Source organism: Coregonus lavaretus, assembly GCF_964263955.1.
Source record: "Coregonus lavaretus genome assembly, chromosome: 6".
Lineage (NCBI taxonomy): Eukaryota > Metazoa > Chordata > Actinopteri > Salmoniformes > Salmonidae > Coregonus > Coregonus lavaretus.
The window spans coordinates 22,887,128-22,914,014 of record NC_139993.1 but is presented as its reverse complement, the minus strand read 5'-3'; the positions used below and the strand labels follow the sequence as shown (position 1 = coordinate 22,914,014).

The 26,887-nt window shown below is 42.7% G+C and overlaps 1 protein-coding gene across 1 annotated transcript in view; it reads right to left on the bottom strand.

The window, feature by feature from the left end:
• Nucleotides 1-26,629, bottom strand: part of camsap2a (calmodulin regulated spectrin-associated protein family, member 2a) — a gene marked incomplete at both ends in the record, with an annotated part of 88,449 nt that extends 61,820 nt beyond the window's left edge. Inside the window, 2 exons of the mRNA XM_084164073.1 lie at nucleotides 19,818-20,073; nucleotides 26,484-26,629. Of these exons, the coding sequence (XP_084020199.1) occupies nucleotides 19,818-20,073; nucleotides 26,484-26,629 (402 nt within the window). The remainder of the gene's footprint in view (nucleotides 1-19,817; nucleotides 20,074-26,483) is intronic.
• Nucleotides 26,630-26,887: the final 258 nt, after the last annotated feature.

Here is a 26,887-nt window from a genome sequence, read left to right as displayed (position 1 = left end):
TTACCTAGCTAGCTAGCTACATGTCTTAACAAAAGATTCCACTATGCAAGTAACCATTTCAATAGAATGTCTCAATTGTTAATAGAAGTAGCTGGTAAATTTGCTCTGGCTATCTACTCCGATTTCAGAGCACTCTCGTCTGAGTGTGCCAGAGCGCAGAATAACTGATGAATTTACGAACACTCAACACACGATGAATATGGCCGGTGTCAGTAAACGTTGGCAAAAAAGTGTAAATTGTTGCCAGCAGCACAGTTGCAGTCACCAATGCTCTGGATAACATAAAACAGCCTAACCAGCTCTGCTAGGGCGAGTAAAATGGTCAGTGAGCTGTTCTCTCATTTGTGTCTGGAAGTAGCTAGCAAGCTAGCCAACGTTAGCCAGTTAGCTTGGATGCTTGACTGCTGTTGTTAGGACAGAACGCTCAGATCAACCCTTAAGAGATGGGTGGGGCTAAAGCTTAAGAGGGTGTGAACAATGCTGAATGGGTGTAGACAAAGAAGAGCTCTCCAGTAGGTACCAAAACATTCAAAGGCCATTTTCTCAAAAGTGAGGTTACAAATTGATCAACTTTCAAAGCAGAATTACTTTCCCATTGTTCCTCAAATGCAGTGTATGATATACCATTTTGTAGCTCTGTGTCTCTGCTTTTATCCAATGTAAAAAACCGAATCAAGTCGGTCGGTCACATTTTCAGGTCTCTCCAGAGATGTTTGATCGGGTTCAAGTCCAGGCTCTGGCTGGGCACTCAAGAACATTCAGAGACTTGTCCCTAAGCCAATGCTGCATTGCTTTGGCTGAGTGCTTAGGGTCGTTGTCCTGTTGGAAGGTGAACCTTCACCCCAGTCTGAGGTCCTGAGCACTGTGGAGCAGGTTTTCATCAAGGATCTCTCTGTACTTTGCTCCGTTCATCTTTCCCTCAATCCTGACTAGTCTCCCAGTCCCTGCCGCTGAAAAACATCCCCACAGCATGATCACCGTAGGGATGGTGTCAGGTTTCCTCCAAACGTGACTCCAGGAACTCTGGAGCTCTGTCAGAGTGACCATCAGGTTCTTGGTCACCTCCCTGTCATTATGGGGTATTGTGTGTAGATTGATGAGAAAAATAAATAATTTAATCAATTTTAGAATAAGGCTGTAACGTAACAAAATGTGGAAAAAGGGAAGGGGTATGAATACTTTCCGAATGCACTGTATATATATTTTTTTGATTTTTGCTAAACAGGTGAGGCTCAAAACAGGTGGGGCTCTGAAATGACGAGTCACCACTGGACTTGATAAGCAAATCTTTATTCCTGAACTTATTTAGGCTTGCCATAATAAATGGGTTGAATACTTATAGACTTCATTTTTAATTAGTACAAATTTCTAAAAACGTAATTCCACTTTGACATTATGCGGTATTGTGTGTAGGCCAGTGACACAAAATCTCAATTTAATCAACATTTTTATTCAAGCTGTAAGACAGCAAAGTGTGGAAAAGGGGTGTGAATACTTTCAGAAAGACACAAACAGTCAAAGTAATGAATACATACATAGACATATTGAAATTAAAATGAGACGCTGACAAATATGAAAGTCTGGCATTCTTGCATTCAGAACTGTAGTCCATCGCTTCTTAGGCACTAAGGACTTCTGGTGTCTCACAGAACAGATTAAAATGCGACCATAATATGTGTTTACTTGTCCATACTGTCCTATTTCAGAATAGAGAGAGAGAGAGAGATACCAGGGGGCGACGGCTATAGACTACTCATCCTCTCTCACTCACCTTTCTATATACTGTATCTCTGGTTCAATGGAATGAGTCACTAATCTCAAATTAGCAGCCCCAAGCTAAGGCCTTCCTTCAAACTCTTCTGCTTATGGACTCATTCAACATGCATCAGAAACACTCATATATTATCAATCTTCATGACTTTTGCTATTAAAACTGATTACAATCCATATGCACACCACCACTTGATAATCTGCAGGGATATACAATGAGTATACCACACATTAGGAACACCTTCCTCCCTTTTGCCCTCAGAACAGCCTCAATTCGTCGGGGCATGGACTCTACAAGGTGTCGAAAGCGTTCCACAGGGATGCTGGCCCATGTTGACTCCAATGCTTCCCACAGTTGTGAATGTCCTTTGCTTGGTGGACCATTCTTGATACACATAGGAAACTTTTGAGCATGAAAAACCCAGCAGCATTGCAGTTCTTGACACAAACCGGTGTGCCTGGCACCTACTACCTACCCTGTTCAAAGGCACTTCAATATTTTGTCTTGCCCATTCACCCTTTGAATGGCACACATACACAATCCATGTCTCAATTGTCTAAAGGCTTAACAATCCTTATTTAACCTGTCTCCTTCCCTTCATCTACACTGATTGAAGTGGATTTAACAACTGACATCAATAAGGGATCATAGCTTTCACCTGGATTCACCTGGTCAGTCTATGTCATGGAAAGAGCAGGTATTCTTAATGTTTTGTACACTCAGTGAATAATAGCTATCTTTAAATCTAATGGTATGTTTACTGAATACATCAAATGCTCAGTCATTTGCGTATTATCACTGTACCCAACAAGTATGTAAACACAGATCCTCCCACTCCTATAGAATAGTAGTGAATTAATGAATGCCTGCCCACGGAACATATGGAACAATGTTTACACCCAATGTACAATGGTTACAATGGTTACACTATAAGTAATGCACACTGCACCTGGGTTGAAATAGGAGAACATTTGGTCTTTTGGAGTACCTTTAACTTTCAGTACGGACTGAGCTACCCAGAGGGCATTGGGGCCATATGAAACTGACAGGAGAAATCAGGAAGATGTCATAACAGCATTTGATTACAGCACAAGTAACATCATTTGATTACAGCACAAGCCATAATCCTGATGTTATCAAGATCGGTCAAGATTGAGGTTGTGTTAGACATTCCCATGAGGCCAAATGACATGGTCAAATCCCCTCTATTAATTTATTGAGAACTACTGCTGTCAGGGTTGTACAGTATTTTTTCCCCCTCTCTTAATTATTATTTTTTGGTTATACTATTTTGATATTGAATACTGCACTGTTGGGAAAGGCTTAAAAGTTAAGCATTTCACTGTACTTGTGCATGTGACAAATTTAATGTGAAACTTGAAACTATGCCAAACACAGCTAAATTACCTGATTGGTCCATTACACAACGCTACTACTTGATATGTATGTAATCCGATTACAACAAAACTGGAACTGTAATCAATTACGTTACCAGCAAAAATATTGTAATCAGATTAGAGATACATTTGTGAAAAACTAGATTACTTCTTGGATTACTTTTCAATTCAGAACGAATGTTATTATGAAATAATACATTATGGCACCTTTCTATTTTCTCAGCGCAAGTTTAAGTTTGTTCTAGGCCTACCTGAAAGAGTCTGACCACATGTCAGAGAACACTATGATTGTCAGGGCGTGTGTAGGTGTAGTGTAGGAAATCAAATGCAGGACGCAGACGGTATGTTCCAAACGCTGTATTCTGGCCCAACACGGGCAACAGGACAACTAAGCCCGACAGCTTAAATTACGCACGAGGCGAAAAGGCAAATGCGCACAAACAGGTGCGACAAAACTAAGTGGTGCACGAAACAGTGCAACTGAGCTCCAGCGCAGTGGAGAAAATATGCTCAACCGAGCAAACACAACACTGACGAAAAACAATCATACACAACACCTGACAAACACAACGAGAAACTTATAGGACACTAATTACGTAAAACAGAAACAGGTGTGATACAAACAGACAAAAGCAAACGAACATGAAACATCTATCGGTGGCAGCTAGAATTCCGGAGACGACGAGCGCCGAAGCCTGCCCGAACAAGGGAGAGAGGCAGCCTCGGCCGAAACCGTGACAATGATGACACACCCAATGCGTTCAATGGATCCTTTGTAACTGAAAGTAATCCGATTACATTACTGAGTTTGGGTAATCCAAAATTACGTTACTGATTACAATTTTGGACAGGTAACTAGTAACTGTAATGGATTACATTTAGAAAGTAACCTACCCAGCCCTGACTGCTGTGTAGTAGTAACCATTACATTCACTGAACAAATACAGCATCCCCCATTATTCCAGTATGCACAAATATTTAATAAACCTGCAGTTTCAATATACACACAGCAGATAAGGACAACGGCTACATCTAAGAATGTAACACCACCATCTCAAAAACAACACAATGTCACTAACTACTTTGTAATGATGTATGGCTAGCAGACAAAATGCAAGTCTTACTAGAGAAGACCTACTTATACCTAACCGTACATAACCTGTCATACATATCCTAGCAGCACCCCTTCTAGCAGATAGAGCAACAGAGAAACCATATAGCTATATACAGTACTGCATGCTTACAGTAGTCAGAGCGGTATCCATGGTGATAGAGGTGACAGGGATCTAAAGTATAAATCGGAGCATACTGGCAAGGATAATGACCTATTTGCTACTCCCTCTTTAAATATGAAACATATCCAAGGTATTAGTGATTTAGAGCGGCTTATTATCATGATATCCATCTTCACAATGAACAGAAAAAATATATATATATATCGATGGGGAGGATAAATCTGGTGCTTGGCTGGGAAGAGGCTTGACGCACACACACACACACACACACACACACACACACACACACACACACACACACACACACACACACACACACACACACACACACACACACACACACACACACACACACACAGTCTCCTTGTGCCAACCACCTGGTCTATACCACACTTTCTACTACAGGGACCACTTCAAACCCCCTTAACTGTAGGCAATAACAGTCCTATAGAATACAATACACCCACACACCACTCTGCTATCAGTCACTTTCTCCTAATCCCTGCCTACATGTACATATCTACCTCAACTACTCCAGTATCCCTGTACTTTGTAGATTTGGTACTGGCACTGACCCTGTATATAGCTTACATTCTAATTTTTTTCTCTCATATTTCTCTTTTTTTTTTAGTTATACTTTTGAGCCCTAGAGATGGTGGAGAGTTCTTCTCCCTGTAAATACAGCTTCACTGAGGTGTAGGGGCCTGGGTTGGCTGACCAAAGTGTAAATGTGGAATTGCTAGCTAGTTAGCTGTATTCATGTGCTAGTAACGTCCACCCGCTCTGAGACCAAGAAGTAGTTGTTTCCCTTGCTCTGTGAGGGCTATGGTTTTTGTGGAGCGATAGGTAACGCAGGTTTGTGAGTGTGAAGTGTTGTTGTGCAGAGGGTCCCAGGTTCGTGTCCAGTGAGGGAGAGGGACGGAATTTACTCTGCTACAAAAGCATAGCCTTAGTTAAACTTGCTCGCAGTGACTTTAAACAACCAAACTACAGCTATAATCGCAGACCACCTAGGAAAAGAAGGGTCTTCATAACATATCAAACCTTTTCAAAATACTTTCCTTCCCATGTCAGCAAAACCGGTAGGAATTGTTACAGTAGAGATGCTATTTAATTGGTATTCTTTGCACACACAGCAAACCAAAAAGGCCTGACAGAGAGCAGAAAAACTTCTGGACCCAGCCTCAGCAACTTCTCACATGTCATTAGAGCTTAGCATCCATCCTTTCATCCGTAGACAGAATTGTCAAGCTCTGTCCCATTGTCTTTCCCACTGCTAACCCTCCTTCAACATGGCATGGGGAATGCTGAGTTACAATTCAAATAAAGTAAGCTCTTTCAAACTATTTTCAGTGTGGACCTACTTTATCTTTTGTGTATCTAACTGTAGCGTGTCCATATTAGGATTGAGTCTGTCCTATGGACACCGTTGTGAAATTGTCAGGTATTACTTATTAGATATTACTGCACTGTCGGAGCTAGAAGCACAAGCATTTCGCTACACCCGCAATAACATCTGCTAAACACGTGTATGTGACAAATAACATTTGATTTGATTAGAACTGGTTTTATACACAAAGTAAGAAACCCTTTGGGAGAGTCCAATGGGTTCCATTGATGAGTTGAAATCATACAAAGAGATATTGTGACAATATAAATAATGTACTATAGGATGTCCAAAAGCAGAACACGTTGCTCAAATGTAGCAATGACCTTGATCTACAGCTGTTGGTCATCAATTCATATGATATGACATGTAGGCTATAATGCACGTCATTACAGTAACATGCTAGATTTAGACCGGACATGAGTGTGTTTGTGTATGTGTGTGTATGTGTGAGTATGTGTGTGTGTGTGTATGTGTGTGTACCATAAGTGTGTGAGTGGCAGGAAATGTACAATATGTGTGTACCATAAGTGTGTATGAGCACCAGAGTATGTGTGTGTCTACCATAAGTGAGTGAGTAATACAGTATGTGGGTGTGTGTGGGTGGGAGGCAGCTGCAATTTGTAGCGAATGTCTTCAGATGTGTGAGTCCATCACAGAATCAAAGAAAGGAGGGAACAACAGAGAGAGAGAAAGATGGAGAGAGAGAGAGACAGACAGAGAGCTGCATTGCGGAGAACTTCTGTTTGCCAGATCAGCAGAACATATAGTCAAATCTGTTTAACACGACGTATCCCGTTACATAAGAGATCACAGCATCACATAGCAGATAAGGACAACAGCTGCATCTAAAAATGTAACACCACTTCTCAAAAACAACACAATGTCACTAACTACTTTGTGAGGAAGTATGGGTATAGTAGAAAAAACACAAGTCCTATAAAGAAGACCTATTTGATGCAATACGTAGCTGACGCAATACATGACCATAGGTGACCAAGTAGGCTGGATTACCAATGTATTTGGCTCTTTCTTTATTCCTCTGTTGTATAAAGAAACTGTCCTTTGGGTAACCTGGATTGTACAATATTTGCACATTGTTCTTTTTACAATTCTTCAAGCTCTGTCAAGTTGGTTGTTGATCATTGCTAGACAGCCATTTTAAAGTCTTGCCATAGACTTTCAAGCCGATTTAGGTCAAAACTGTAACTAGGCCACTCAGGAACATTTAATGCCGTCTTGGTAAGCAACTCCAGTGTATTTTTGGCCTTGTGTTTTAGGTTATTGTCCTGCTGAAAGCTGTCTGTTGGAAAGCAGACTGAACCAGGTTATCCTCTAGGATTTTGCCTATGCTTAGCTCTATTCCATTTATTTTAATCCTAAAAAACTTCCTAGTCCTTGCCGATGACAAGCATACCCATAACATGATGCAGCCACCACCATGCTTGGAAATATGAAGAGTGGTACTCAGTGATGTGTTGTGTTGGATTTGCCCCAAACATAAAGTTAATTTCTTTCCCACATTTTTTGCTGTTTTAATTTAGTGCCTTACTGCAAACAGGATGCATGTTTTGGAATATTTTTGTACTGTACAAGAGTCCTTCTTTTCACTCTGTCATTTAGGTCAGTATTGTGGAGTAACTACAATGTTGTTGATCCATCCTCAGTTTTCTCCTATCTCAGCCATTAAACTCTGTAACTGTTTTAAAGTTAACCATTGTCCTCATGGTGAAATCCCTGAGCGGTTTCCTTCCTCTCTGGGCAACTGGAAGACGCCTATATCTTTGTCGTGACTGGATGTACCATCCAAAGTGCAATTAATAACTTCACCATGCTCAAAGGAATATTCAATGTCTACTTTATTTATTTTTACCCATTGATAGCGGGGTGAACAGGCAGTGGCTCGGGTTGTTGATGTCCTTGATAATCTTTTTGGCCTTCCTGTGACATCGGGTGCTGTATGTGTCTTGGAGGGTGAGTAATTTGCCCCCGATAATGCGTTCGGCAGACCGCACCACCCTCTTGAGAGCCCTGCGGTTGCGGGCGGTGCAGTTACCGTACCAGGTGGAGATACAGCCCAACAGGATGCTCTCAATTGTGCATCTGTAAAAGTTTGTGAGGGTTTTAGGTGCCATGCCGAATTTCTTGAGCCTCCTGAGGTTGAATAGGCTCTGTTGCGCCTTCTTCACCACACTGTCTACGTGGGTGGACCATTTCAGTTTGTCGGTGATGTGTACGCCAAGGAACTTTAAGCTTTCCACCTTCTCCACTGCGGTCCCGTCTATGTGGATAGGGGGGTGCACCCTCTGCTGTTTCCTGAAGTCCACGATCATATCCTTTGTTTTGTTGACGTTGAGTGAGAGGTTATTTTCCTGTCACCACACTCCCAGAGCCCTCACCTGCTGCCTGTAGGCGGTCTCGTCATTGTTGGTAATCAAGCCTACTACTGTTGTGTCGTCTGCAAACTTGATGATTGAGTTGGAGGCGTGCTTAGCCACGCAGTCATGAGTGAACAGGGAGTACAGGAGGGGGCTGAGCACGCACCCTTGAGGGGCCCCAGTGTTGAGGATCAGCGAAGTGGAGATGTTGTTTCCTATCTTCAACACCTGGGGGCGGCCCGTCAGGAAGTCCAGGACCCAGTTGCACAGGGCGGGGTTCAGACCCAGGGCCTCGAGCTTGATGATGAGCTTGGAGGGTACTATGGTGTTGAATGCTGAGCTATAGTCAATGAACAGCATTCTTACATAGGTATTCCTCTTGTCCAGATGGGATAGGGCACTGTGCAGTGTGATGGCGATTGCATCGTCTGTGGATCTATTGGGGCGGTAAGCAAATTGAAGTGGGTCTAGGGTGACAGGTAAGGTAGAGGTGATATGATCCTTGACTAGTCTCTCAAAGCACTTCATGATGACAGAGGTGAGTGCTATGATAGAGGTGATAGTCATTTAGTTGAGTTACCTTTGCTTTCTTGGGTACAGGAACAATGGTGGCCATCTTGAAGCATGTGGGAACAGCAGACTGGGAAAGGGAGAGATTGAATATGTCCATAAACACACCAGCCAGCTGGTCTGCGCATGCTCTGAGGACGCGGCTAGGGATGCCGTCTGGGCCGGCAGCCTTGCGGGGGTTAACATGCTTAAATGTCTTAATCACATCGGCCACGGAGAAGGAGAGGCCACAGTCCTTGGTAGTGGGCCTCGTCAGTGGCACTGTGTTATCCTCAAAGCGGGCGAAGAAGGTGTTTAGCTTGTCTGGAAGTGAGACGTCGGTGTCGGCGACGTGGCTGGTTTTCCTTTTGTAGTCCGTGATTGTCTGTAGACCCTGCCACATATGTCTTGTGTCTGAGCCGTTGAATTGCGACTCCACTTTGTCTCTATACTGATGTTTTGCCAGTTTAATTGCCTTTTGGAGTGAGTAGCTACACTGTTCTGCCATATTCCCAGTCACCTTGCCATGGTTGAATGCGGTGGTTTACACTTTCAGATTGGTGCGAATGCTGCCATCTATCCACGGTTTTTGGTTAGGGTAGGTTTTATAAGGCATTCGGTGGAAAGAGCGTGTATATGACGAGCTTCTGGTCAGACATGTATGGGACACCTTTCTTTGGAGAATCCATGTCACTGGATCACTTCAGAGAGATCATGCGTTACCGTTATGATGACAAAGAAACGAGAACATGACGCCTGGAAACAGACACATTTGCCATGGTGTCCGACATTTGGAACACGTTTGTACAGAACAGCATTGCATGTTACAAACCAGGAGGGAACATCACTGTTGATGAACAATTGTTCCCAACAAAAGCTTGTTGCGGAACAATTGGAAACCCGACAAGTTTGGAATTAAGCTTTGGTTAGCCGCTGACGTCGACACCAAGTACATGCTGAATGGCTTTCCATACTGTATCTTGGAAAATATCCACATCGGGCAGCAGGTGAGCGAGTGTCGTAGAATGTGGCGATGAGGCTTGTGGAACCTTATGTTGGCAAGGGGAGAAATGTCACCATGGACAAATTGGCGAAGAAGTTGCTTGCAAATAAAACAAGCCTAGTTGGCACCATGAACGAGAGCTCCCTCTGCGCAAAATAAGGCACCTGCACAGCCATTGTACTCCACAACGGTGCTGAAGAATGACAACACTCACACTATACCAATGCAAGGCAAGAAATAAAGTTTCTGTCATGAGCACCATGCATCCGACAGTTGCCATCGACAGGGAAACAATAAAGAGAAAACCGGATACTATTACACACTTCAACCAAACAAAGGTATGTCACTATTACAAAATACGCATCGCAAACTTATACAATTCGTTATGATCTTCTGTATAACAAGTGTTGTTTTTCTATGGGAAAACAATCCTAATGTGTTTTTTTTATTTTTTTACATTTAGCCTACAGTAACATAAACTGATGAAAAGGCTATTTTGTTATTTGAAATGAAAGAAAAAAATTGTATTCTAATGTTACCTACTAGGTAATACCTACCACCTTCATGAACACGACCAAATGATTATTTTAGCAATAGCACATATGAAATATATTAATTACACTGTTAGAATGTTGCAGTCAGAATGACTGCTCGTTAGCTTGAAGCGGGGTCCCTTGAGGCCCACCGATTTTAGTGTTAAGCAAATGTTTACTCCTGAACTGGATTTACTCCTGAACTGGATTACATCTTCAAACTAAGGGCAACCATGGCACCCCGTAAGGGAGATGCGTCCATCCATGATGTATATGGGTAAGACAGTCTAGCTAGCTACATTTTCAGATATTATATGTTTCTGATTTTGACAGAAAGTGGTTTAATTTCAAGTTAAAGTGTACAGCTAACGTTAGCTGGCTGGCTCGCTAGCTAACGTTACGTGTATAATCTTATTAATCGTATCTCAGAGCCATTTGCTTTGCTAGTTATAGCCTAATGTTAGCTAGCTAACATTGAACCTGGTTGGTTAGCTACCTGCAGATGCATGCAGGGTTGTAACTTCATGAGTTGGGATTATGGTTCATTGTTTACCTAGCTAGCTAGCTATATAGCTAGCTAGCTACATGTCTTAACAAAAGACTCCACTATGCAAGTAACCATTTCAATAGAATGTCACTGCGACAACTGTTGATAGACGTAGCTGGTAAATTCGCTCTGGCTATCTACTCCGATTTCAGAGCACGGGTAAAATAGTCTAGCTAGCTACATTTTCAGATATTACACGTTTCTAATTTTGACAGAACGTGGTTTCATTTCAAGTTAAAGTGTACTGTTAGCTAGCTAGCTAACGTTAGCTGGCTGGCTCGCTTGCTAACGTTACGTGTATGATCTTATTATTCGTATCTCAGAGCCATTTGCTTTGCTAGTTATAGCCTAATGTTAGCTAGCTAACGTTGAACCTGGTTGGTTAGCTACCTGCAGATTCATGCAGGGTAGTAACATCATGAGCTGGGATTATGGTTCATTGTTTACCTAGCTAGCTAGCTACATGTCTTAACAAAATACTTCACAATGCAAGTAACCATTTCGGGTGCATTCATAAATTCAGTCTTAGTATGCCAGAGCGCAGAATAACTGATGAATTTACGAACGCTCAACACCCGTTGAATATACATTTACATTTACATTTTAGTCATTTAGCAGACGCTCTTATCCAGAGCGACTTACAGTTAGTGAATACATATTTTTTTTATTTTTTTTATACTCACCCCCCCGTGGGAATCGAACTCACAACCCTGGCGTTGCAAACGCCATTCTCTATCAACTGAGCTACATCCCTGCCGGCCATTCCCTCCCCTACCCTGGGCCAATTGTGCGCCGCCCATGAGTCTCCCGGTCGCGGCCGACTGCGACAGAGCCTGGATTCGAACCAGGATCTCTAGTGGCACAGTTAGCACTGCGATGCAGTGCCTTAGACCACTGCGCCACTCAGGAGTACATGAACGAGAGCTCCCTCTGCGCAAAATAAGGCACCTGCACAGCCATTGTACTCCACAACGGTGCAATATGGCTGGTGTCAGTAAACGTCAGCAAAAAAGCTTAATTAAATTGTTGCCAGCAGCACAGTTACAGTCACCAACGCTCTAGATAACATGAAAACAGCCTAACCAGCTTTGCTAGGGTTAGTAAAATGGTCAGTGGGGTGTTCTCTCATTTGTGTCTGGAAGTAACTAGCAAGCTAGCCAATGTTAGCCAGTTAGCTTGGGTGCTTGATTGCTGTTGTGAGGTCAGAATGCTCGGATCAACCCTACTCATCCAGTGTGCGCTCTGAATGCTCCGAGAGCGAAAGCTTAATTTGGTGTGAACGATGCTGAATGGGTGTAGACAAAGAAGAGCTCTCCAGTAGGTACCAAAACATTCAAAGGTCATTTTCTCAAAAGTGATGTCACGCCCTGGCTCTGGGGACTCTTTAATGTTGAGCCAGGGTGTTAGTTTCTATGTTTAGTTTTCTAGGTTTATGTTCTAGATCGTGTGGATCTATGTTGGCCAGGGTGGTTCCCAATCAGAGGCAGCTGATTCTCGTTGTCTCTGATTGGGAACCATACTTAGGCAGCCTGTTTGGCACAGTTAATTGTGGGATCTTGTTCTGTATAGGTTTGTGTTGGTGAACCTTTAGACTTCACGTATCGTTTTGTTGTTTTGTTGTTCATGTATTAAGTACTCATTAAAAGATGTACGCCTATCACGCTGCGCCTTGGTCTGGTTCTTACAACGATCGTGACAGAAGATCCCACCAAAGAAGGACCAAGCAGCGTGTTCAGGAGCAGACACCGGGAAAGGAACTGGAGAGGTTGGTGATGTCCCAGGTGGGCGAATGGTGGTCTTGGGAGGACATGTTTGCGGGCAAAGGGCCATGGGCAAAAGTTAAAGCCCTGGCGAGAGAGGAGGTACGGCGCCAACCGTGCCGTCGTCGGACAGGCGAGAGGCAACCCCAATAAAAATGTTGGGGGGGGGGCACACGGCATGGACGACGGGGCTGCTGGAGGCAGCTACAGGGCGAGTTTTTGGACTAGGAGAGGAGGCCACCAGGTTACGGGGGCCATTGGTCATGAGGGGGAAGGAGAGTGTAGCGGCACGGCGAGAGGTACTGGGGTGTGTAACCAGTCCGGTCCGGCCCGTTCCTGATCCCCGCACAAGGCCAGTGGTGTGTGTTCCCAGTACGGTCCGGCCTGTTCCTGTCCCTCGCACCAAGCCTGTGGTGCGCGTCGCCAGCCCGGTCCGGCCTGTTCCTGTCCCTCGCACCAAGCCTGTGGTGCGCGTCGCCAGCCCGGTCCGGCCTGTTCCTGTCCCTCGCACCAAGCCTGTGGTGCGCGTCGCCAGCCGGTCCGGCCTGTTCCTGTCCCTCGCACCAAGCCTGTTGTGCGCGTTGCCAGCCCGGTCCGGCCTGTTCCTGCTCCCCGCACCAAGCCTGTGGTGCGCGTCGCCAGCCCGGTCCGGCCTGTTCCTGCTCCCCGCACCAAGCCTGTGGTGCGCGTCGCCAGCCCGGCCCGGCCTGTTCCTGCCCCTCGCACCAAGCCTGTGGTGCGCGTCGCCAGCCCGGTCCGGCCCGTTCCTGCTCCCCGCACCAAGCCAGTGGTGCGCGTCACCAGCCCGGCCCGGCCTGTTCCTGCCCCTCGCACCAAGCCTGTGGTGCGTGTCGCCAGCCCGGTCCGGCCCGTTCCTGCTCCCCGCACCAAGCCTGTGGTGCGCGTCGCCAGCCCGGCCCGGCCCGTTCCTGCTCTCCGCACCAAGCCAGTGGTGCGCGTCGTCAGCCCGGTCCGGCCCGTTCCTGCTCGCCGCACCAAGCCAGTGGTGCGCGTTGCCAGCCCGGTCCGGCCTGTTCCTGCTCCCCGCACCAAGCCAGTGTTGCGCGTCGTCAGCCCGGTCCGGCCCGTTCCTGCTCCCCGCACCAAGCCAGTGGTGCGCGTCGTCAGCCCGGTCCGGCCCGTTCCCGGGGGGGGTACTGTCACGCCCTGGCTCTGGGGACTCTTTAATGTTGAGCCAGGGTGTTAGTTTCTATGTTTAGTTTTCTAGGTTTATGTTCTAGATCGTGTGGATCTATGTTGGCCAGGGTGGTTCCCTGGCCATAAATACTTATGTCATGCAATAAAATGCAAATTAATTACTTAAAAATCGTACAATGTGATTTTCTGGATTTTTGTTTTAGATTCCGTCTCTCACAGTTGAAGTGTACCTATGATAAAAATTACAGACCTCTACATGCTTTTTAAGTAGGAAAACCTGCAAAATCGGCAGTGTATCAAATACTTGTTCTCCCCACTGTATATGTGGTATATGGCAGTGGTATTTACAGCATATGGCTATTATTAATTGAAGTACATTTTGTTTAACTTGTAAACCAGATTGTCATGGTTACATTACATGATGTCACATGTACTGTATGTCTCAGGAAGCAGTGACATCGGCAGATCCCATGGTTATTATTGATTAGAGGTGTATCCAAGTTAATGGACTGTTTGCTAAGCCACGCCCCAGAATTTTGGGTGACCAATCGCAGCGCTCCAATGGACAACAACTGTCGTCGAGTCCGACACCTCGGACAAGCTCACGTTAGAATCACATGAAAGCCAGTGAGGGTAGTGGGAAAAACAGTTTTCTTCAAAAAATACATTGTTTAAATGGTTAAATAATTGAAGAGTGCACCAGCGCTACTTGCTACTGGGATTCCTGAAATGCAGAGCCTGTTGGGAGTATTTTTTAAATCTGAAATTATACGTTTTGTTACATTGTTTGCTAGTTCAGCTGGATAGCTAGCTCTCAGTCTCATTGACCACCAAATGTTGCTAACGCTAGCTAGTTAGCCACTTAATATAACTTGATTTCTCTAAATGTATGTTAGCTAGCTAAGTTAGCCATGTTATTAATACGATTCCCATCTCATATTGACATCAGGATACGATTTGAGAGCACTAGTTAGCTCCAAATGTGGTTAGTAGCTTTGACTGCATGCTGACAGTTAATTCAGAGCCATTCAGTGGCTAGCCACACTACAAACATACCAGGTTCCTGTGAAGCAATTGTAATGACCACAACATACCCGAGAGTTTCCTGATTAGCAGGGTCATCTGTGTTTAATTTCATTGTGTATTAAAGTTTGAGATCATTGTGAGGGGATTTAGCCAGTGGTTCGTAAGGGGAAATGGGCTTAACGGGAAAATTTTGTCCGAGGTTGCAACAGTAACCAAGGGGGAGTGGGGCTTAGCGAAGGGTTAATTATGTTTACCTCTCTGGATTTTCATGGTTGCAATACATGATGTCATGGTGACATAATCAAATGGTTATTGTTAACATGGTTATTATTGCTGTAAGGTCAAATACAACATGATGTGTCATTACTGATGTAAAACTGTGACATCACAATGGTGTTGACACAGAAGGCTGATGTTGCAGGGAGACATGATATCATAATGGGTGATATACAGTGCATTCAGAAAGTATTCAGACCCCTTGACTTTTTCCACATTTTGTTACATTACAGCCTTATTTTAAAATGGATTAAATAAATAAAAATCCTCATCAATCTACACAAAGTCAAAACAGTTTTTTGGAAATTTTTTCACATTTATTACAAATAAAAAACAGAAATACCTTATTTACATAAGTATTCAGACCCTTTGATATGAGACTCGAAATTGAGCTCAGGTGAATCCTGTTTCCATTGATCATCCTTGAGATGTTTCTACAACTTGATTGGAGTCCACCTGTGGTAAATTCAATTGATTGGACATGATTTGGAAAGGTACACACCTGTCTATATATGGTTCCACAGTTGACAGTGCATGTCAGAGCAAAAACCAAGCCATGAGGTCGAAGGAATCGTCCGTAGAGCTCCACGACAGGATTGTGTCTAGGCACAGATCTGGTGAAGGGTACCAAAACATTTCTGCAGCATTGAAGGTCCCCAAGAACACAGTGGCCTCCATCATTCTTAAATGGAAGAAGTTTGTTACCCCCAAGACTCTTCCTAGAACTGGCCGTCCGGCCAAACTGAGCAATCGCGGGAGAAGGGCCTTGGTCAGTGAGGTGACCAAGAACCCGATGGTCACTCTGACAGAGCTCCAGAGTTCCTCGGTGGAGATGGGAGAACCTTCCAGAAGGACAACCATCTCTCCAGCACTCCACCAATCAGGCCTTTATGGTAGAGTGGCCAGACGGAAGCCACTCCTCAGTAAAAGGCACATGACAGCTAAAGGACACTCAGACCATAAGAAACATGATTCTCTGGTCTGATGAAACAAAGATTGAACTCTTTGTTCTGAATGCCAAGCGTCACGTCTGGAGGAAATCTGGCACCTCCCTACGGTGAAGCGTGGTGGCAGCATCATGCTGTGGGGATGTTTTTCAGCAGCAGGGACTGGGAGACAAGTCAGGATCGAAGGAAAGATGAACGGAGTAAACTACAGAGAGATCCTTCATTAAAACCAGCTCCAGAGCACTCAGGACCTCAGACTGGGTCGAAGGTTCACCTTCCAACAGGACAACGATGCTAAGCACACAGCCAAGACAACGCAGGAGTGGCTTCGGGACAAGTCTCTGAATATCCTTGAGTTGCCCAGCCAGAGCCCGGACTTGAACCCGATCGAACATCTCTGGAGAGACCTGAAAATAGCTGTGCATCGACGCTCCCCATCCAACCTGACAGAGCTTGAGAGGATCTGCAGATATATATCCCAAATACAGGTGTGCCAAGCTTGTAGCATCATACCCAAGAAGACGTGAGGCTGTAATCACTGCCAAAGGTGCTTCAACAAAGTACTGAGTAAAGGGTCTGAATACTTGTGTAAATGTGATATTTCAGTTTTACATTTTTAATGCATTTTCAAACATTTCTAAAAACCAGTTTTTGCTTTGTCATTATGGGGTATTGTGTGTAGATTGATGAGGGAAAAAAACAATTTAATCAATTTTAGAATAAGGCTGTAATATAACAAAATGTGGAAAAGTCAAGGGGTCTGAATACTTTCCGAATGCACTGTATGGTGTTTCCTATTGCCCTGGAAGAAGTGGTCTTCACTAATATCTCCCTTAAACAATGTAAACTACGCTTTGGTACTATTATTGCTCACACAATTTGTATTTGGCGCAAAATGTAAAAACAATGTAACTGGGAATCAAAATGGCATGCCCATATTCCAATATTTCACAATAATGCCTCCAGATCGGAGGGCGGCCTTTTGCATCCCCCCCAATGGTCCAAATGTGGAATCTGTACCCTTATCGATATCATGGACAGTAATGGTTTGAGAAAATTCCAAGATTTGAAAGATACATACACACTACCAAGCAATCCTTTTTTCTATATTTATAACTTAGGTCAGCTATGCTGGCCTATTGAGTCCCTTGGGAAACCCAATTACCGAACCATCCAATGCTTTCTTCAGGTGTGGGGTTGTGGGGTAAATGTTTTACATACAGATCTCATATTACTGTATTGATAAAAAAATATAGCATTTTGCAAAAAAACATGATTATTTGTCTCTCTGAAATGAAACCATCAAGTGATAGATTTTAATCAAATACATGTCTGTCATTCAACAACCCCATGCCATGATTAGATAGTGAAAAAACAAACCAATCTCTTTCATAATTTCTTTAAACAATAAAATCTAATTTATCAGCATTTCTGAAAATGGATATATAGCATCTAGGAATGAAACTCTTCACTTATTTCTGCATTTTTCTAATTTCTTTATGCATTTAATGAATAAAATCAATTTCTTGGCATCAAAAGTTTGCGTGTGAGAGTTATTTTGTGCATCACATCAACAACAATGCTGTTTTAGAGGAGTTAAGGGGAAGAGGAGTTAAGGGGGAGGGAGGGGAGGGGAGAGAAAACTAACAGCAGCAGCTCCTGTACTAAAATGAAGAACATTTATTACTGGCTACTGAGGAAAATGTGAAGCAATAGAGCAATACACACACAGCATACTACAGAAATGTACTACAGGGTGTACGGTCTGTCCATAAGGTGTATAGTCATCGCAGTGATATCTCACAGTCCATATGGAATAATATAAAATCTCTGAGTGATTCCACATGATGCTGGCCCATGTTTACTCCAATGCTTCCCACAGTTGTGTCAAGTTGGCTGGATGTCCTTTGGTGGGTGGACCATTCTTGATACATACGGGAAACTGTTGAGCGTGAAAACCCCAGCAGCATTGCAGTTCTTGACATAAACCGGTGCACCTGGCACCTACTACCATACCCCATTCAAAGGCACTTAAATATTTTGTCTTTCCCATTCACACTCTGAATGGCACACATACCCAATCCATGTCTCAATTGTCTCAAGGCTTAAACATCCTTCTTTAACCTGTCTCCTCCCCTTCATGTACACTGATTGATGTGTATTTAACAAGTGACATCAATAAGGGATCATAGCTTTCACCTGGATTCACCTGGTCAGTCCATGTAATGGAAAGAGCAGGTGTCCATAATGTTTTGTACACTTGTATATTTGACATTTGTATCTAAAAGCATAATTGAGACATAATCTCATTCCATCTCAATAGGGCTGCCTGCCTAGCCTAGTCACTTCTGTAGTGCCTCAACAAAGCATCACAATAAGAAGCAACATACCATCTGAGTCCCAAATGGCACCTTCCCAAAATAGTGCACTACTTTTGACCAAAACCTTATGGAGAGAGGTAGAGAGAGAGAGAACTGAGGTAGAAAGTGGGAGAAAGATAATGAAAGATAAAACAGGGGAATAGAGAGAAAGAGCAGTAGAGAGAATATGGGTGGATGGACAAAAAGACAGCCACAGTAGTGGGGACAGGGAGCAAAACAAAAACACAGTGACAGTCAGACAGGGTTCAAATTCCACATAAACTCTGGGGAGGACCCTAAAAATAGTGGGGCTGGATTTGAAATGATTAGGGGGATTCCCATTCTAATGCTTATGATGGTGTCCTGATTCGTCATGGGAGGGAACCCCTGTCAATTAAACCCTGCAGATGGAGACAACACACTGATAAAACATAGAGGCTATAGAGATGTACAAAGATAAGAGAGAAAAGGGAGAGAGGAAGATATACAAACGCACAGACACACACACACAAGCTTTTATTTTCCTTACATGCTGACCACACTGCGTGCGTGCGTCTGCGTGCGTGCGTCCGCGTGCACCAACGCGCGCATGTTGATTTTGTCCATCCACACCAGACGCAATCAGGACACGCAGGTTGAAATATCAAAATGAACTCTGAACCAACTATATTAATTTGGGGACAGGTCGAAAAGCATTAAACATTTATGGCAATTTAGCTAGCTAGCTTGCTGTTGCTAGCTAATTTGTCCTGGGATATAAACATTGGGTTGTTATTTTACCTGAAATGCACAAGGTCCTCTATCCGACAATTAATCCACAGATAAAAGGGTAAACCAAGTTAGTTTCTAGTAATCTCTCCTCCTTCTGGGTTTTTCATTTTTTTTGTACTTTACATGGCGGTTGGCAACCAACTTTAAGGTGCATTACCACCACCAACTGGACTGGAGTGTGGACCTCAGTTAATCTTTCAATCACTTTAGGATATATGCTCCTAAAAACCAATGAGGCGTAATTTGCAGCACGTCAAGCGTCAAAAATATAACCAAGTTCTATTTTAGCGCATGGCTACGCAGATGCTCGTTGACGCACGCGAGCAGTGTGGGTGCAATGATTGAATAACATGTATGTGTACATTTATTTTGCGATGCTCACACATGCGACGCAGGCGGTGTGGTCAGCATGTTAGGGTGCTTTTTAGTCATTCAGTTTTTATTGTTATTATTTTGTTTTTTATCCTCTTATGTTTGTTGTGTAATAAATATTTCAGTTTTTATTTACATTGTTTTTATTTGTTTTTTCCTGTAAAGCACATTGTGTTGCATTCCATGTCTGAAATGTGCTGTATAAATAAAGCTTGATTTGATTTGATCTGATGTGAAAGAAATCCACAGTAGCTGAACCCACAACCAAAACAAAGATGGCCCCCTATCCTCCACTATCACACACTATACCCCACCCCCAAACCCTCAACCCAACACCTCTTTCTTACCATCTGTATGGGCCTCTTACGAAGGTCTCGCTCTGTGACCAGCCTCTCCTGGTCTGTGATGTAGAGGCCCTTCAGAGCCAGGGCCTGGATGACATCATCGTGGCCAATGAGGGGCTTGGTGGCATCACTCTTCAGGATGAGGCTCCCGGCTCTACAGTAGAGATCAGCAGACAGCAGCAGGTTGGCCACTGGAGGCTTCAGGTGCTCCTGCTCATACTGGTCTGTGTAGAAGGGCTCCTTCAGGTCGGCTGGCACACTGTCTGCATAGGAGAGAAGAAGGAGACAGAGAGGGAGAACGGTTCAAAACGATGAATATGAATACGACTTTTGTATCCAAGTCAATTTTAATTTATTAACACTTAACAGTATGTGAGAGAGAAATTAAGGAATGATACAGAGAAGGAGCTTCAGTTTCAGAGCATGCAGGCATAAACAAAGTGGAAGGTCAGCCTAAACCACCTCATATTACCTCATAGTGTATTTTTGTCACATTTCTAATATGATGAGAATCAATCTATTAGTGAATCTAGAAGATCAGCACGTTTGAAAGGGTTATTTGAAGGTTTGATATTTCACTACATGACTGATGGTAATTCAGTGTTTAACTGTGGCAAGTCTACTTCATTCTTTCCTCATCCAAAGACATGGGCGTGATCTCCATAGGAGATACACTATGGATGGACCGCACGGTGCGTTACCATGGAAACTACAGTAGAAGAGGAACCTGATCGATTCATGTGCACTCCATATCTCTCTAACTTCCAGGGAGCTTCCCTCAGTCTGCTTTATCAAAGAGAGAGATGGATAACACAGGAGTGTGTGTGTGTGTGTGTGTGTGTGTGTGTGTGTGTGTGTGTGTGTGTGTGTGTGTGTGTGTGTGTGTGTGTGTGTGTGTGTGTGTGTGTGCAGGCGGGCGGGCACACACGAGCTGACAGATATGAGTGGGCCTGACTTCAATAATTCAGGGTGTTGAGAAAATGAGGAAGGTATAAAACCAGAGACTCTGAGATTGCTCAAACAGCTACGAAAATAACCAGATTTTCACACCACTCAAGTGGCTGCACATTAGAACAAACTAAGTGTGGTTAAAAGGAGATTGACCCCAACCCTGTAATGCTACATGGTGTAACACTTTTTACAATACTCCCGCACACATAGACACATGCACGCACGCACACGCACACACAAACACACACACCGATCTCCGGATATGCAACACACCCATATCAGAAGGAGCAGATGGGTGTTCATGAAGATGAGGGTGTGTAAAGCCACAGTGACCGAGGCTTTCGCAGCTTCACACTCCTTATCCCACCCTCACACCACTCTGCGAACCATATCAGACAGGCCAAGTCAGCAGCTCATAACAGAAACACGCGATCTGATCAACATCAAGGTCACCAAAGGGTCCTAGAGGTAGAAGTTTCTCTTGACCGCAGATCTAGGATCAGATTACCCTATCAATAATCCTCACCTAAACCATTATGTGGATGTAGAATAAATCTGAACTGGTATCAGTGGTTACATTTGGGGCAACTTTGACCTACGCCTTGAGGAGAACGCAACTGAACAAAGGACCAATAGGAGGGGTGGTGGGCGTGACTCCCACAGAGGTGAGGACAGGGCCATGTTCAGTATGAAAACGTTTTGGAACGTTGCAGATAGAAATGCTATGAATAGAGCCAACGTGATTCTTCATTCTAGATGTCAGAGGCATTTTCGTTGTTCTAGATAGCATAATTATATCTGAACATAAAACGTTATGCCTTAGGTTTAGAGGTGGGGCTAGAGCCCTTCGAGAGGATTACACCAAAATGCCCACCTTGATCAAAGAAGCATGATGCTGCCACCCCCGTGCTTCACAGTTGGGATGGTGTTCTTCGGCTTGCAAGCATCCCCCTTTTTCCTCCAAACATAACGATGGTCATTATGGCCAAACAGTTCAATTTTTGTTTCATCAGACCAGAGGACATTTCTCCAAAAAGTACGATCTTTGTCCCCATGTGCAGTTGCAAACCGTAGTCTGGCTTTTTTATGGCGGTTTTGGGGCAGCGGCTTCTTCCTTGCTGAGCGGCCTTTCAGGTTATGTCGATATAGGACTTGTTTTACTGTGGATATAGATACTTTTGTACCTGTTTCCTCCAGCAACTTCACAAGGTCCTTTGCTGTTGTTCTGGGATACACTTTTGTATATATAGTGTATATTTCCACACTGAGGTTGGAATAATACTGTGAAATTGTGAAAATTATGATAATGCCCTTTTAGAGTAAGAGCTGTTTGAAATCAGCCTGTTTTGGTGGGATGGAGTTTTGGCCTGCCTGGTGACATCACCAGGCGGTAAATTAGTTAACAGACCAATAAGAAAGAGAGTTCCAAACCTCTCTGCCAATAAGAGCTGGTTTTCAGTTTTCCCTTCCCCACTCAGACCACTCTGAGACAGTCCTAGCAACATTTGCTAAGAAGCTATTTTAGTTTATTTTTCACCATTTTAATTGAAAACAATCACAGTAAGGTACTTAATTGTTACCCAGAAATGATTTGATATTGAGATAAAAATGGCTGCATTGGACCTTTAAAGGAATACAAAACAGATGTCTTGTTGAGGTTCAGTGCTAGTTTCAAAGCACATTGGTTTATAGAAGTGCTCATACTCCATGCAAGTCTCCCAAAAGCACACATCTGGATGTATTTGGTCCAGATTTCATGATCCTTCTAAAGATCTAATTTAACTGTACTATATATAAGAATACGAATATGTATATAGTGTGTAAATAGTATTTTTGTTGTCGCTTGGTGTCTTTCCTATATATAACTATTATAAAAATAAAAACAATTGAGTGTAATATAATATCTTATGTTGTTCTTGTCTATTACTTTCTGTATTTGTATGTTTTATGTGGACCCCAGGAAGAGTAGCTGCTGCATGTGCAGTAGCTAATGGGGATCCTAATAAACTAAACTAAAACTTTAGCTTTACACGCAACCTAGCAAGGCTCAAGCCATGCCCACCTGAGAATACAGCTCTGTTCAGCTTTCATTTGGCTGAGAAGTGGATAATGCATTTGTCAACTAATTGTCACTTCTCTGATTGCTTTCAAATAGAAACTGACAATATTCATACGATTACTTGTGCAAATCACCTTTTCTCTTGGACTTTTCTATCGGGGAAAAGTGTGAAACGATGTCTCAAAAGGATGGGGATATCATTGGAAATCGTAGATATGGGACTAAAAGGTTTTGACCCACGTGTTTATCAAAGTTGATTTATCGATGGGGATTAAATGCACTGACACGGCAACTACATGAAAAGAAAGAAGAGAAAACGGTCTAGTAAGTGTTCCCTTTCGTGGGATAGAAAATTAGATTACAATGTTAACAGTCACCACTCAGAAAAGAAAGCCGACATGAAAAATCCACATATCTAAATCAATCGCACAACTTTTTTATCTTTCCCCTATTGTCAAATAAATATGCATTGGTTAATTCTAAAGTGATATATGTTTATGCTCATAACAGGTGGGTACTATTTTGGTACAAAACATTTTCGCCTTGTTTAATATTCTAGATGACATCAAACATGAATAAGTAATGTCGCACGTCTTTGGGAGAAAGCCATGGTGAAAGTTGATGGGAGATTGTGAGGGGCGTTACAAATTCACTTGGGGTGGTACCTTAGAAAGAGCTGATTGGATAGAGAGTTATTTCATGCTAATTTATGAAATTCTGCCTATATGTAGATGGGAATTAGGGTAACACTTTACTTGACACCCAGTGTCATAACACGTTATGACATGGTCATAAACATGTCGTAATATGTCATAACACTGTCATGACCCATATATTTACACCTCTTGTGACATATATTGTGTTATTTTATGGCTGGTTATGACACCTACATAATACTATCAAACCCCACATTTATTCAAATGTGTTTTTTCCCTGCCAAGAAGTTTCCTTTCATTTGAAAGTTTGTTTCTCAAATCCTTTGTTGTTGTTGTTGTAATGAATTCTTTACAGTCATGTTTTTTTTCCATCATATTTTAACTAACTTGTAGAAAATGCACTTTATGACACTATCATGAAGAATTACGACCATCATAATCACATAAGCCAGATAGGCCTATCACGTACATGCCCTTATGTCAGTCATCAGTCAACAGAGCATTGGGGTAGGTGCATGTCTGACATCAATGTGTAAGCAATTACAATGATAATTGAATATTGTAAATTTCAGAAAATGTTATATAACATAAACATACTGTTGAGAAGTAGGCTATGGTGTAATGGAATGTTTTGCCTTGTGTGGTAGGTTTTGTGGGTTTTGACATTCTTATGTAGGTGTCATAACCAGCCATAAAATAACACAATATATCTCACAACAGGTCTAAATATGTGTCATGACAGTGTTATGACAATATTATAACAGGTTATGACAAGTTATGTCAGCTGTTACGACACATTATGACATGGTTATGACAGTGTGTTACCCAAATTAGTTGTTATTTTCAAACATTATTATTCTAGCAATATAATAAAATAAATATAAAAAGGCCATCTGTCATTTAAAAATGTTGGCATGTATCATTTCAAAGAAGAAGAAAAAATGATATTTGACATTCAATTGAATACCTTAAGTCCCACCAAAATGTCTGGATTCCATAGATTTTCTGTCTCTCATTATACAATTGTTTATGTGCTATGCACAGCTTCAAGAAAGCGGTCACTTTCAAACTAGGGATTTCATGGCTAATTGAGGTAAGACTGTAATTCTGTCAATAGATTATGCATGTATGAACTACACATTGACACATCCAGCCCAAAGCAGGAGGTAAAAAAAAAAAACATTGTCGCCAACATACCGGAGCATGTCTTCGTGGTCCTCTGTAGCTCAATTGGTAGAGCATGCGCTTGTAACGCCAGGGTAGTGGGTTCGAACCCCGGGACCACCCATACGTAAAAATGTATGCGCACATGACTGTAAGTCGCTTTGGATAAAAGCGTCTGCTAAATGGCATATTATTATATTAAACACAATTATATATTTGTTCCTCTAGCGAAGTAATCTCTGCCTCTGCTATATGCCCATCAATTTAGTAAACAGTAGGTTTGAGTACACCGAGTACAGCACAATCCTGAGCCTCTGGCAAACTGCTGGCTATTACCAAAAACAAAACAAAACGAAGGATCAAAACAGATCAAATAAGTATAAGATAGGAACAACTTTTATATCAGAACATGTGCTGTTAGAACTGCTTTCAAACGTCAGGCATTGTCCCCTTGACTACCAGGCTTATAGCAATACCACATGCCTTGGAATGACACTCAATGACACTGGAATGGGCTCCCGAGTGGCGCAGTGGTCTAAGGCACTGCATCTCAGTATTTGAGGCGTCACTACAGACCCCCTGGTTCGATTCCAGGCTGTATCACAACCGGCCGTGATTGGGAGTCCTATAGGGCGGCTCACAATTGGCCCAGTGTTGTCCGGGTTTGGCCGGTATAGGCCGTCATTGTAAATAAGAATTTGTTCTTAACTGACTTGCCTAGTTAAATAAAAAATAAACTCAAGGTGCAGTAACTAAAATGCATTGCAAAGCCCCCTAGGGCCATTTTCCCAGACACAGATTAAGCCTTGCCTAAAATGCAGTTTCAGTGGAGAATCTCCTACTATTGAACATGCATTTTAGTCCAGGGCTACTCTCAATTTGTATCAGGGAAACCAGCCCCTACATTCCACTTTATTGAGCTGGGCCTTGCTGCACAGATGAGTCAGAAGCTCTCTATTATTTTCTTCAGTGACCATTGAGACTCAATGCAATTTACAGCAACGGACTGAGGTGGAAAACATTTGGGCTGCGATGATTCACATCAGTCTGTTTGAGTTTATATAAAAAATAACTTATTTGGTCATACCACCACATTAATAAAACAACTGTTGTCTTTATTGAAGAACCTATTGGCCATCCAAATGTGACTCCTATTACTCTTCTAATACTTTGAACTATGTTAAACAGTCATAAAAGTAAAATTTGTGGCTAATTCAGTAGTAGGTCTACTGTAGATATAGGCCTAACCCCAAATATGAACCCTATTAGGTACTATTTCATTACTATTATGTAATATGAGTCACATTTGCCTACTGTAAGCTTACTGATAACCATGGTACAACAATAACCATGTGACAATGAATGTTACTACATTATGCCCATCTAGATATGATGTTATGGAGTGGGCCTGTCATACTCAGGGTCACAGCTCTCAAGCAGGAGACATCCACAATCTGTTGAGATTGATGAGATCATTTGTGGCATCCCTTCACACCTTAATGTTTATAGCCCACTGCTACTGAACTGAACTAGATAGGAAATTATCATGCAACAGTTATTTTTCTTAGCATAGGTCTCTTTGGGAATTACATATGTGTGTTTGTTATGGAAGGATATTCTCCTCTTGGGGAATCTAAATAAAGTGGTTCAACATTTATTTATATAAATACTACATATAAATCAATTGTACAACAATATACATTATTAATATACATACATATACATATTGTAATATACATACAATATAATTGTACAGTATTATATTGCAAGCTTGAATGGTGTGTGATGTTATTTGTATAGCTGAGCGATAATATTGCAGGGAATAAATATTTAAACCACCAACCTGTCCCAAATGCTTTGGCCACTAGCCATGTGAGACTACAGCAGATTTTTGCTCGTGAAAAATCATAACGATCAAAAGACTTTATTGCGGGAACAATAAAGGTATTTTTTAATTCCTTGGCGTCGGTCACTTCACCCATCATAACACCCTGAAGTGTCAATACCAGCCGTCGGAAACCCAATGGTTACTATGTAGCAATAGAAGTCGATGACATCCCACCAAAGGAATTTAATGCACCAAACTGGACTTGATTTGCAGCCTTCAATGCCTACGTCAATTTACAATTCGTTGGAGGAGACATGGAGAATTGACTGCAAGCCATCGGTAAGGTATTGTCCTACTCCTTTGAGTCAAAATGAATCGTGGAAGCAGTGGCTCTCCTTGTATTTTCCATCCATTC